Raw genomic sequence first — 13780 nt, 5'->3', positions numbered from 1 at the left:
ATTTCATCTTTACTAAGACCTCCAGGTTACAGAGGGAGGCTGATAGTCCAGTATGAGAGGGGATAATGATCACATCTTCTGACAGTAATTCACCACTCTTTTCCTCCACGTGATTGCATTTGGTCCTCACGGCAATCCCACCCATGGGAATAGACAGGACCAGGATTATTATCCCATTCTGTAAAGGAAGAAACTGAGCTGGGATTCAGGGTTACAGCCCTGTCACTCTGTGACACTTGCAAGAAGCTGTAGTAGTTATTTTATCACATGAAAACAGAATCCTCTTCCTGCAGGAAGGCAGGAGAGGGCAGAAAGCTGTTCTATCTACAAGCAAAAGGAATGTGCACATATATTATAAAAGCTTCTCTTCTTTTTCATTGCATTGATCCCACAGGATATAATTTATAAATTCCTTTACCAAAGATGTAAAAGAAAAAGCAAATTGATTATGTTCTTGAGAATAACAAGCAACTTCTTCTTTGCCTTTCTGTGTGCCAAGTCCTATTTATTTTCAAAGTAATGTTTGATTGACCATGAGGTTTAAATGCTCCCAATTGTCATATGAAAAGTCTAACTCCGAATTTCTTAAAGAGTGCTTATGTAAAATAAAAGTTCCTGGACCCCAAACCTAACCTATGAACCAGAAGAGGAGAGAGCAGATTCCTCATATTTCAATAAGCTCTGTAGGGAATTCTAATGCACAGTAAAGTTTGCCAGTCAGGGATCAGAAGTTATGTACAATTTAGCCAATGTCCACAAAGTTGTGAGGAGTCTCCCCCCTGAAAGGTAAGTGTGCAAATGGAGAGGACTTTGAGTTCATCTGTCCTCCTCCTCTTGGCTTTATTCAGGTTGTGAGTGGACCCACCTGGTGGAGGTGTTTAAGGGGTAGGTAAGCCTTGTAACTCTGTAAGATCTTGCCTAGCCTCGCACCCAGTGGTCATCCAGACGCAAGCATTTGCACTAAATAGAATTTACCTATTTAGGGTCCTTGACATAGTAAGGACCCTAAATAACTATGTAAATTTTTATATACAGGCTACTCATTTTTTAAATCCTCACCTGAGGGCATATTTATTGATTTTAGAGAGAGGGGAAGGGGGAAGAGAATCATTTGATCAGTTGCCTCCTGCACACGCCCTGATGGGATGGAACCCACAACCTGGGTTTGTGCCCTAACTGAAGACTGAACTTCCCCCCATTTTTTGGTGTGTGGGATGATGCGGCAACTAACTGAGCCACCCAACCAGGGTAGGCTACTCATTTTAAGCTAAAGGTAAAAATGCTTTGCTTTACCTTTCTCTGGGTGTGGTTCAGAGAACATACAACAGTCTCTCAATTCCTACTAGAATAAGTGATTGAGTGTTCAAATAAAAGGATATTCATTCAAAATAATTCAGTGGCACAATTTAAACTCAATGAAATCTTCAACAACTGTACCACAGCCATAAATAGGCTATGTCCAGCTATGTGCTGTTGGCCACTCTCTCCCCCAGGGGGCTGGCCAGCATTTCTTGCCTGGTCTGCCTCTGTCCACTCCAGGCATGTCCTCTTGATCTTGACAGAACAGTACCTGTGGAGTACTCTATGGAGAACCTGTGCAGTGTCACACATCACATTTTGCAGATTCAGCCCCACAAATTGCTGCATTGTCTAAAACTCTGCTGTCTCGAAGCACATGTCAGTGTTCACCTTCCCTTTCCCTTAGTTTTTTTCCATCTGGGTTGCTCTGCTGTCTCCTTGCTCTCATTGGTGTGCCCTTGTCTCCCGTGCTTTCTGGAAAAGCTCCGTTGCCCTCCACTGCTGTCATGTTGCTGTTGCTGTAGATGTTTCTCTGCTGCCTCCAAGATTGCACTTTTCAGTGTTGTTAATAACATGCTCAGAGAGTTGCAGCTGTGTGGCCGGCCACATTGTTTAGGCTGCATGGCCACACCACACAGTGGTTACAGTTGTCAGCTCTGCCTCAGACAGCCAGGACTAGAAGCCTACCTCTGATGCTTGCAGTCCCACTTTGTGTTCATCCACTAGTTATTGTCTTCTCTGGGACTCAATTTTTTCATTTATAAAATGGGAATAATAGTACTTCTCTCAGAGGGCTGTTGGGAGAATTAAATAATCTGAAAACTTTTTAGCATCTTTCTCTCTCTTTCTCTCCATTTCCAAGGAACACTGTTAACTGACTTTGTGAAAATAGCTGCAGGCCCTGGGGATGAGGGCCAGGAAAAGCTCTTACCCAGTGACATGTACCTAGCATTCCCTGACAGCGTTAAAGGAGCTCATCCCAAAGGTGACCATGAGCCTAAACTGCGAAAGGCCTGTGGACCACCCTTCTTTGAGTTCCTTCTCACTCACTCCTCACAGCTTAAATATTCCCTCAAAGCTCTTTCTCTTTCTCCTGCCTCTCCAGGATTTTCTGCATTATCATGCTATGCATTCATTTCATCAGGTTTCCCCAGCTTCCTAACTGTGTATCACCTACCCAATTTTTACATTTTAAACCTTCCTTAAAAAATTAGGAAAATTATTCCCTCATAATTATAACCAACAAAAATCTTTAATTCACAATGCTATACTACTAGACCCTCCATGTAAAGAATTAGCCACTTACTGTTCTAGAATCCCAGGAGATTCTTTTTCTTTAATTTCTTGAAAGTTATACTTTATAAAAAGTATATCTTATTGATTATGCTATTACAGTTGTCCCAATTTTCTCTCTTCTTTATTCTCCTCCACCCTGCACCCCTTCCATCCTCCTGCATCCCCTCACCCCTTACTTCATGTCCATGGATTATACATATAAGTTCTTTTCCTTCTCCATTTCCTATACTATTCTTAACCTCCCCTTGTCTATTTTGTACCTACCATTTATGCTTCTTACTCCCTCCCTGTACCTTTCCCCTAAATCTCCTCCTCCCCCTCTCCACTGATAACCTTCCATGTGCTCTCCATTTCTGAGATTCTGTTTGTGTTCTAGTTATTTGCTTAGTTTTTGTCTTTGTTTTTAGGTTCAGTTGTTGATAGTTGTGAGTTTGTTGTCATTTTAATGTTCATAGTTTTTGATCTTCTTCAATTTCTTAGATAAGCCACTTTAACATTTCATATAAGAGCTTGGTGATGATGAATTCCTTTAACTTGACCTTATCTGGGAAACATCTTATCTTCCCTTCCATTCTAAATGACAGCTTTGCTGGATAGAGTAATCTTGGATGTAGGTCCTTGCCTTTCATGATTTTGAATACTTCTTTCCAGCCCCTTCTTTGCTGAAGCTTTCTTTTGAGAAATCAGGATAGTCTTATGGGCATTCTCTCGCATATAACTCTTTCCTTTCCACTTGCTGCTTTTAAGATTCTCTCCTTATCTTTAATTTTGTGTAATGACATTATGATGTACCTTGGTTTGTGTTTCCTGGGGTCCAATTTCTTTGGAAATCTCTGAGCTTCCTGGACTTCCTGGAAGTCTATTTCCTTCACCAGATTGGGGAAGTTTTCCTTCATTTCTTGTTTAAATAAGTTTTCAATGTCTAGCTCTTCCTCTTCTCCTTCTGGCATCCCTATGATTTGGATGTTGGAACATTTAAAGTTGTCCCAGAGGTTCCTGAGCCTCTCTTCATTTTTCTGAATTCTTGTTTCTTCATTCTGTTTCAGCTGGATGTTTATTTCTTCCCTTTTTTTCCGAATTGTTGACTTGAGTACCAGTCTCCTTCCCTTCACTATTGGTTCCCTGTATATTTTTCTTTATTTCACTTTGTATAACCTTCATTTCTTCATTCATTTTGCAACCAAAGTCAATAATTTCTGCAAACATCCTGATTACCAGTGTTTTGAACTCTGCATTTGATAGGTTTTCTATCTCCTCATCTCTTATTTTTCTGGAGTTTTGATCTATTCTTTCATTTGGGCCATGTTTCTTTGTCTTCATACCTGTTACATTGTAAGAGACAGAGACTTAGGTATTCACCAGAGCAGGGCAACCCTCTTCCCTGTATTATGGCACTATCTGTGCGGGAGGGGTCAGAGAGGGAACAATGCTGCTTGCTCAGCTCTCATCCCACTTTCCATCACTTCCTTTGATTCCCACGGGCAAATTGTGCTCTTTCAGATGTTGACTCCTAGGTGGGTGGGTTCGTGTATGCTCTAGGACCCCATGGGCCTCTTCATGGACTCTCCTGTGAGGCTTGGAGTTTTTCCCACTGTTGCAACCCTCACAGGTTTTTACAGCCAGAGGTTTTGAGTCTTTAGTTTCTCACGCTGAAACCCTGGGTTTTGTGGTCTGTCTCTATCTCCAGTTGCTCCTCCTGGCTTATCCACCACGTGAATGTGGGAACACCCCATCAGCCAGCCCCCACCTCACCAGGGTGGCCACTGCCTTGCTGTGCATCCTTTCTGCCCCAGCTGCCCAACTCCACACCTCCTACCAGTCTGAAGAAGTGTTTCCTCAACTCCTTTGTTATCAGACTTCCATGCAGTTTGATTTTTCTGGCAGTTCTAATTGTTTCTTGTTTTTAAATTTGTTTTTATTCTTTTTGTGATTTTGCAAGGAAGCAGAGCATTTGTGCCTAAACCTCCATCTTGACCAGTACCCCTCTCTCTAGAATCCCAGGAAATTCTAAGTTCAAAACTGCAAACACACACCCACTTTTTTGAAATACACATGGTGAAATCTTCATGCCACCTGCCCCAACTCTAAATGCCAAATGGGTTAGTGACTGAGACTTGTTGAAAATTTGCAGCTGCTAATCACTCCAATCATTCCCTCAATTTTAACTGATAACTGGAAGGATGACAGGAAACCTGATGAAAGACATGAAGCTCTATTTCTGGCCAGAGAGTCCCCAGTAACTTCAAAATACTAGCTTTTGGAATATGTTGACAGACACATTATAACTGTGGCCTGAGTTCAAACAGAAACTTCTGCCTCCCTCTTCCTAAACTGTAACCTTGAGAACTGTCCATGGAAAAAGATGGTTCTATAGAGTATTAATTTATTCATTTAAGAAGTACTTGTTGAGCACCTACTATATACCATGTACTATTCTAACTACCAGTGACACAGCAGTGAATAAAACAGAAAAAGCTTCCTGTCCTTATGAAATAAAGTAAATTATATAGCTTTCAAGATGGTGCTAAGAACTATGGAGGAAAATGAAGCAAGCTAAGAGAGATGAATAATGGGGGGTAGAGGTCAGGGGAGGCTTGCACAAGAATTTGACATTTGAGCAAAGACATGAAGGAAATGAGGGTCTGAATCATACATATATCTAGAGGAAAAGTGATGCAGGCACAGGAAATAGCAAGTACAAAGGTCCTGAAGTGAGAACACACCCAGAGTGTTCAACGAACTGCAAGAGGCTCGCCTGGCCACCATGAAGTGAGTACATACATGTGTGCATGAGAGAGAGTAAGAGATGAAGATAAAAGTAGTGGAGAGTCAATTCCTGTGGGCCTTGAAGGCCTTGTCAGAACCTATACTTTTTCTGAGTGAAAAGTGTGGTTCCTGGCAGGTTTTGAGCAAATAAGTGACATGAATTGACTTTTATGCTAAACCAATTACTGTGGCCACCATGTTGGCTATAGAGAGTGAGGATGAAGACAGATAGATCAGATAGGAGGCTATAAAACAATCCAGACCAGAGGTGAGCGTGGCTAGATTCAGGGTAGCAGCACTGGGGGTAGAAGAAGGGGCCAAGTTCTGCTATGTTATCCTAAAGATTAAGCCAATGAGAATTCCATTGGAAAGTGAGGAGTCCAGAGAGAGGCTGTGGGCCTGAGCAGCTAGACAGATGAGCTTCTCTGAACTCAGCTTCACTGAGCTGGAGAGGAGTTTGGGAGAAAGACAAGCTCAGTGCTGGGTATAATAGTGCAGATGTCTATTAGATATCCACATGGAGGAGTCGAGAAAACCATTAGATATTAAGACGTGCAATTCAAAGGGTGACATCCAGAATGGAGGCAGAAGTGTTGTGTGGCCCCCAGCTCATGGGGCCCACCACATGATGGATAAGATACAAGACATTCACATGGACTAATGAGTCCTGTGAAGGAAAAGGGACAACATGGCTTTTCTATCAAGGGGAGCAAAAGCCGCGGCCCTTGCCATGACCACCATTTATCAGGTTTCTTGGCACATTACATGATGGTCCTCATTTACTATGCACAGGTTCACTTTAGGCGGTTACCTTTTACAGAAAACAAAGGAACCGATGCCACTAATCACATCACAGAATAAGGATATTAGCAAATGAAAGGGAAAAGTGGTTAAACCAGTTACACTCCATACTGGGGAGTTTTAGCATGGATTTTAGGAAGTTACTTTGCAGTAAATGTTTGCTGCAATTCAGGGTGAGGGAGTTTTAGGAAAAGCAAGTCTCAAAGCAGCCCAGGCATATCGCAGGCCTGATTCCCCACGGGAGAACCTATCCATGGGTGTGGGTCCTGTGCATCTCTGAGTGGGAGCTGGGCCCATGCCATGCAGAACAGTCTCCTGCAGAAATGTAGGGCCCATGAGCATATTCATAGTAGAGAGATGACATCACTGAGAGAGAGGGTGTAGATAAAGAAGAGAAGAGGTCCAAAAACAGAACACCAGGATGCTCCAACATTAAAGGACAAGAGAGGGAGGAGGAGAAAGAACTCCCAAACAAGACTGACAAACAGCAGCCAAGGAGGGAAGTAGAAATCAGGTAACCTGGAGCCAAATGAGGAAAGCATTTCAAAGAGAATAGAGAGAGTGTCAAATTTTGCTGATAGTAGATGTATAGAATAAAATGAGGACTTTGACTTCATTATTGGATTCATCAATATGGAAGTTACTGGGGACCTTGACAAGTGTCAGTGGGGCAGTAGCCTAATTAGAGGGGCACTAAGGCAGAATTGATGGAGAGATACCCTCAGTATTTAATGTGTGATCCTTGAACCAACACCATCTGCATGTTCTGGGATCTTGTTAGAAATGCAGACTCTGGGGCTCTACCCCAGAGCTACTGAATCAGAGGCTACATTTTTAGGATGCCTAGGGGACTTACATGTGCACTAAAATTTGAGCAGCCCGGGTAGAGATCCCCTGATAGTGAAAAGAAAAAAGAAAGTTAGGATGGGAGGTGCCAAGAGATTTTTTGTTGTTGTTTATTTGTGTAAAGAATGAGAAAAATAACAGTGTATTTATAGACAGAGGCTTACCCAACCTGTGGATGGCCTAGTTGACAACTCTGTCCCCTGCCAGACAAAGATAGAGACCAGAGCCAAGCTCAAAAACACTGTTTGAACATCACGGCCCCACTTCAGACAAGTGGGTGTCAGCCTTCCCATTGGAGTCAGATAAATTGTTCCTCCCCTATCTAGCCCAAGGAAACCACCTTTCTCAAAGCTCAGTCCTGCCAAGAACATTGAAGCTCAGCTTAGTAGTTTTTATTCCCTTTTATTCCAGGTTTGGAGGGCGGCCGAGCCTTCTTCAATGCAGTCAAAGAAGGAGATACTGTAATATTTGCAAGTGATGATGAGCAAGATCGCATCTTGTGGGTCCAAGCCATGTATCGGGCCACTGGGCAGTCACACAAGCCTGTGCCCCCAACCCAAGTTCAGAAACTCAACGCCAAGGGAGGGAATGTGCCTCAGCTGGATGCCCCCATCTCCCAATTTTGTAAGTAAATATGCCCTTTGTTCAAAGTAGTTCTGTAGAGTACATCTTCCAAAGGTGAATTAGAAAAATCTAGATGCTTTAATATTAAAGATTCATAAAATCATGTTTGCTGGAAAAAAAAACAGTGAATTCAGGGGGAAATTTGGGACAAACATGGTAGATGAAAATAATTTTAAAGTGCAATACTTGACACTCTAAAGACTAAACAAAGAGAAGTATATTTAGGTGGATTTTTATTTTTTTGTGACAGTTTGGGATTTACAACCAAACATGTATTTGTTTGAGTCCTTCAAAAATAGTAGATTATGTATGTCCTTCCCCCATTTCTTCTTACTGAAATAGGGCTTGGTTTAACCAAAATTTTAATTTGCAAAAAAAAATAATTTGCAAATTTTATTTGAAATTTTATTTATTAGAACCATTTACAAATAAATTTTGACATTATCACATGTAATAGAAAACAAACAAATATAAACCAGGGTACCTAAAATCCCATTCTTAGGTGAAATACCAGAACCTCAAAATGAAGCCATCTCTTTAAGTAGACCTAGTTCATTTTTCAGTTTCTTCTCTCCTGTCTCTGCATGCATTTTAACTTCTTCCCCTTTGCCATGTCTTCTTGCTAGCTAGGGATAATTTTTACCTCTCAAGTCTTCTGATGCAAGTGGTAAGGTGAAATCCAGCATACACTGGAGACATTTATTAAATAGAAAAGATGACACCGTTGGAAACATACAGCACCAAACAAACTAATTTATTTTAGCTATAAGCATTAACCCTAAATAGTGAGTTTTGCTTTACCATCATTATCAAGTCAATTAGAAAGATCTCAGGGACAAGTTAATTTTTAGCAATAATGACAGTGATTCCTTACTTTAGCATGGAACCCACTCATTCAGTCTAGTTTATTGAGCAACTGTCTAGGTGATAAGACATACTAATGATGAACAGACTATTTTATTTATTTGTTGACTTGGTCATGCCTGCATATCAGTGGAGGAATCTAAATAGCAAGCAAGTCAACAAATAAAATAGACTCAGACATTGAGCAATACTATGAAGAAGGTCATGCTTCACGCCTTGGAGAATGAATGAGGAGAAGGGATATTAGACAGACGATCTGAACTTAAGTTCAAATAGTAGAGAGTCAGTGCCACAAACATCTGCAGCAAGAGAAGTGCAGCAGAAAGGAAAGCAAGTGTGAGGGTCAACCATACAAACTTCATCATTAGCATAGTGCTTTGACATAGTCTCTTTTCTCTTGCTCTTAAACAAAGTATGGATATGGATGGAATAATTTTGCAGCTACAGCAATGAAATAGAGGTAGATTCTTTTTCCAATGAATTCCACTGTCACGTCTATTTATGTCTAATGAAGACCATCCTCATTAACCCTGCAACACCTTCGCTGATGGGGGAAAAACTCTTTTTGGATGACAAATACTATTAATCAGGTGCTCTCAGGAATTCCTCTCCAATATTGATGGTTCTTAAAGGAACACGCATTCCCTGTGGAACATTGTTAATAGTCACATACTCACTGTGGGTTTCCACACAAAAATCCTGAAAAAATGAGGAAGAGGTTGAGGAGGGACTTGGGGGAGAAGGGACAGCCCTCTTCTTGACCATAACCACCCACAATGTCCCCACTCTCTTCTTGTGATAGTCAGGTTTGAGAGCTATAAAAAGAGAAGGCATTATCTCTTCCTAACTTCTTAGTTATTGGTTGAGGAAAAGCATACCCAATATTTATTTAATTTAAAAAATCCCCTCTGTGATGGTATTCCCCCCTTCACCTTGGCCTATAGGCTCCTTTTTAATAAATTTTGAAACAACACACCCTATCATAGCCCTCTGACATGGAGTTATTTGTGTGTCAGGAAAAAATTTCTTGATCGTAACCATCTAAATCAACCTTATAAAACATGGATCTTGGGTAATATTTGAAAAAGTCTGGTTTTATTTCCAAATAATCCCCATTTTTTCTGAAGTCATTTCACTTTGTACTCAGTGTCTCTAGTGTACTATCTATCCCAACTAAGAAATTATTACTTGGTTTGTGTTTAGCTCCAGTTTTTCCTCACTAGAGTAGGAAAGAGGAAGGACATTCAGGAGTAGCACTGATTTAAAAAGAAAAAGACAGCTTATGGAAGCTGCAGAAGAGGGGATGGATGCCTGTCTCTTTGTGGAAGTACTCAGGGCTCTTGGCTTTGACTTCCCTCTGTGGACAGGGTTCATTGAGCTGTGGAATTAAACTGCTGGTCATTAGGTATCAGCAGGAAGATAAATTGAGTACATATGAGGTTGATGTATGTCATTCCCTGACTTGACATAGAAACTTTTATTAGAAAGCTTAGAGATGGTTGAGGTCAGATAATTCACACTTCTCACTTTTATTAACACCTGGTTTGTTGAGCCCCCTTCTTCTATATTGCCTCCTTAATCACTGCCCAAGAATGGGAGTTGTCCAAATAGTGTGAGGCCCCACCACACCTACCAGGTTCTTTAAGAATAAGGCCACCACTCAGAGCTATGCAGATTGTGCTGCAGGAGGCATTTTTCACAGAGACAACAATGTGAATGGCCCCTATTGAGCTGTGCAGTGTCCAGTCTGCACAACAGTACACCATCACCATGTAATAAATGGCAGCCCTTACCCAGAGGTTCAATCCGGCAGTGTGGAACCCAGTAACCCCATAGTTACTTTACTATCCAGAAACAGAGCCTCAGCACGGCTCCAAATCTGATCTATTGCTAATTCAGGCACTCCATAAAAACTGCAGCCAGAGTACCAGCAAGCGAGGCATCTGTTTTCAGGACTTAGAAACCAGCACAGGAAACCAGTCGGAACTTAACTCATTTGCAGTTAGGGGTGTATGAAACCCAGGAGAAAGATCAAACAAGGAACCAGGAATTTTATATTCTGTGGTGTCACAAGTGGTTATACATACCAAAAAATGGCTAGGGTTCGGGGTTTGTACCATGATTTTTATTGGAGTGATGTACTGAATAATTCACAGCTGCATTTAATTTGTTAAATTCAAATCATTACTATTAAAAACATCAATCAGCTAAGTGAGAATTCATACTCTGGGTGACTGACTCATCCAGATTTGCTCATGACTTCCCTGGTTTTTGGCACTAAAGTCCTGTGTCCCCAACACCCCTCAGTCCTGGGCAAGCTGGGGCAAATTGGTGACCTGGTAGTCCAATGTAAGTATATTTTAAAAATGGAAAACAATCACAGTACAATAATAGATATAAATATTTGATCTTTCACTTATCTCTGGTTCTCAGTCTCTACGTTGATTTGCTTTGGGTCACTTTGCACGCTGCAGTTCAATCACAGATTTTCTAACAAAAAAAGTTAAATAATCAAGTATTGCATTTTAAAAAGGTTTCCCTGACTCCCAAAAGGTAAGGGTCATTGTTATATACTTTATTCTGTACACATCTCATCAAAACCTGTCTTTGAATATTTGCCATTCTTGCAAGTGAATAATTCTTAAAAAAAACTTTCAAGGATTTAACTTTGTAATTATTTTGTTAGTATTTACATGACAAAGGGAAACTACAGATAAATGGAAGAGGACTTTTGGGCACAGAAAATAAACACTCCAGTCTTGTCATGTCGCTGTCTGTTCAAGGGAAATTTGAAAATGGAATACTTTACAGTTTGGGAAACTTGGGAGTAATTGTGAATTTATTTGGGTCTTTCTAAATTCAGTTTAATGAACTTCCGGGTGCAGCTTTTATTCTTTGCAATGTTAAAAGCTCAATTTCAAAACGAAAAGACACGTCTAAGAAAGAGTGGAGTGGAGTATTTATATGGAACTGTAAATACTGAAAAAATAGATCCTGCTATTCATTATTTTGTATGAGACTCTACAATGACTTTGGGAGGGTTCCACCAAACATTACAATTTTTTTGTTCTGTTGTGATTTTTTTTGGTGTGCTGTTGTTGGTTTAATTCCCCCCTCCTTTTTTTCTTTTTGGTTAAAACTTGAGGAAAATTAAGTCAGTGCCCAGCTATACAACTTTTTAAAATAACTAATTGCAATTTTCCAATTTTTAAGGCCAATGTTGCTTACCTTGGAAAAGATGTCCAAATATGTAATTGAGTGCTGCCACTATTTATTATGGCAAGTGGCCTCTCACTGAGACACCTGATCCCTGTGTTAAAGAACAGAAAAAAATCAGCATCTCAGAGTGGGAGGGGGGTGGTATTTTAAGCTTTACTATTTGGTCAATGATTGATGTATCACTTGCAATGAGTCTCATTTTAATGTCTGTTTCTCAATTAATAATGGTTAATCACATCATAGATCCCCAAAGTTGGGGGTTGGTTTGAGAAATGTTCTATTTTTGCTACCACCTGAACAGTCTTCAACAGTTAGAGGGGTCTTGGTTACTATTGGTTTGGGGGGAGGGGTTAATTTTGGTTTCTGTTTTGTTTTGTTTCATTTAAGTTTTCTTGTTCAATCTTTGCTCGAACCCAAGAACTTTAGCTGCTAGGTTAGAACTCCTGTCTGCTTTCCTGAGCGTTGTTGCTAGTCTTTATGTTATTCTGGTTTGTTCCTTCTTACCCTGCTAACTTCTAGCTGGACTGAAGGGTAAGTGTTCCCCTATAGCTAGCACAGCTCAGATAATCAGACTAGATTATCTGACACCTGCAATGTGCTTCCTCCCTCTCCTCTTATATCTTTCTCATGTCTAGACTTCGTAGTAAAATTTTTCATGTTATTCTCCTGACCTTAGGTTTGAAACATAAGCTTCCATACTGAAATTAGGATGCATGTGATATGTGCATAATTGCCTCCTCTCCTTGGCTTTCATATTGGCATCAAATGATCCTCTGAGTAAAGCCAGCTGTTAACATCTATTTTTTTTTATTCTAAGACTATTATTCAACATCACAATGAAATGGCAAACAATACCTTTGTTTCATGGAATTCACAGCTATATGATTGCTTAATGCCTGAAAACAGATCATTTTGCACTCTGATAATGTGTTGTTGCTGTTGTTTTTCCTTTCCCATTTTGAAGATTAGAATGGTCAGCATACCAATGGTGTAGTAACCATGGACATCCTAACAGATAGAAAAGTGGGAAACCCAGAGATGTTAACTGAGCAAGACTTTAAGAAATTGCAAAGTGCAATTAATAAAGTAAAATATCATTTAAACACTAAAGAATTAATTCTACCTGGCTTGATGGTGTGCTCTAAGACCCAATGGAGAATTAATTTTGAAGGAGAGCAGTACTGCGTGGGACTGCCACAGACAAACAGGAACTTAAGGATGTGATTGAGTCTATGTAGCTTACAATACCATGGAGGGCTTGACTTATGGTCTCAAATGTACATCTCTCTGCTACTCCCCAAAGAACAATGACAACAGTAACTTCTTCAACATCACTTGTATTTGTATTAGCTTTTCTAAAAATATACCTGAAAAAGAAAAAAAGAAACTAAAACTTAGGAAAATCTTTTTTCACTATTTCAGTTATTAATTAAGGAGAATATACAATTTCTTTACTCTTGTAGGGAAAACCTGACCACCAAAAAATGTGTTGAGGGCAGACTTGACATTAGAGGGAGCTAGAAAAATTGGTCAAGAGAGCAGGCAAATATGTACTTGAGTATTTTGAATGCTAATTTGGAAGTCGTAGGTCATATCATTTCTCCTGATCATTTAATAATAGTCCTTCTTCTAATTATGTTTGTTTCTTTCTTTAATTTGCTTTCTTTTCCCCTTCCTTTCTTCTTTTTTCTTTTATTTTGCATAAATGTACCCCTGGCTAGCAGACAGATTTTTTTAAACATTCCAAGCAGATATTTAATTTAACTTTAATTTCCTTTTAATGTCTGATGAGGCATTTTGAAAAGCTTTCCTTAGAATGTGCACTTAGTGGGAATTTAGGACTTTGCTCTACTTTTTTTAAAGACTGAAAGAAAGACTGGATGAATTGATGACTGAATGGATTTTGTTCTGCATAAATTCACATGTATTGCACAATAACGCATTGCTATTCCAGTAGATATCCAGATACTCATTTGCTTTCATTCCTTTAGTTTTATCTCATGAGATTTTTGTTATATCTTCTTATATTGTCAACTTGCAATTGCTATATTGCAGGAGTACAACT

The 13780-nt window shown here is 39.9% G+C and overlaps 1 protein-coding gene across 30 annotated transcripts in view; it reads left to right on the top strand.

The window, feature by feature from the left end:
• The window catches only part of CADPS (calcium dependent secretion activator), a 473884-nt gene that overhangs the window by 318104 nt on the left and 142000 nt on the right, over positions 1-13780 (top strand). For 26 of the 30 annotated variants that reach the window (XM_037040838.1, XM_037040841.1, XM_037040843.1 and 23 more), the window contains exon 11: positions 7420-7632. In XM_037040838.1, the coding sequence (XP_036896733.1) occupies positions 7420-7632 (213 nt within the window). Of the gene's footprint in view, positions 1-7419; positions 7633-12234; positions 12247-13780 lie in introns of all 30 variants that reach the window. The other 4 variants (XM_037040844.1, XM_037040853.1, XM_037040859.1 and 1 more) reach the window with 1 other exon arrangement.

Source organism: Sturnira hondurensis, unplaced genomic scaffold, assembly GCF_014824575.4.
Source record: "Sturnira hondurensis isolate 20B ecotype Veracruz unplaced genomic scaffold, ASM1482457v3 Scaffold0002840, whole genome shotgun sequence".
NCBI classification, from domain to species: Eukaryota; Metazoa; Chordata; class Mammalia; order Chiroptera; family Phyllostomidae; genus Sturnira; species Sturnira hondurensis.
This window is presented reverse-complemented; position numbering and strand designations above follow the sequence as displayed.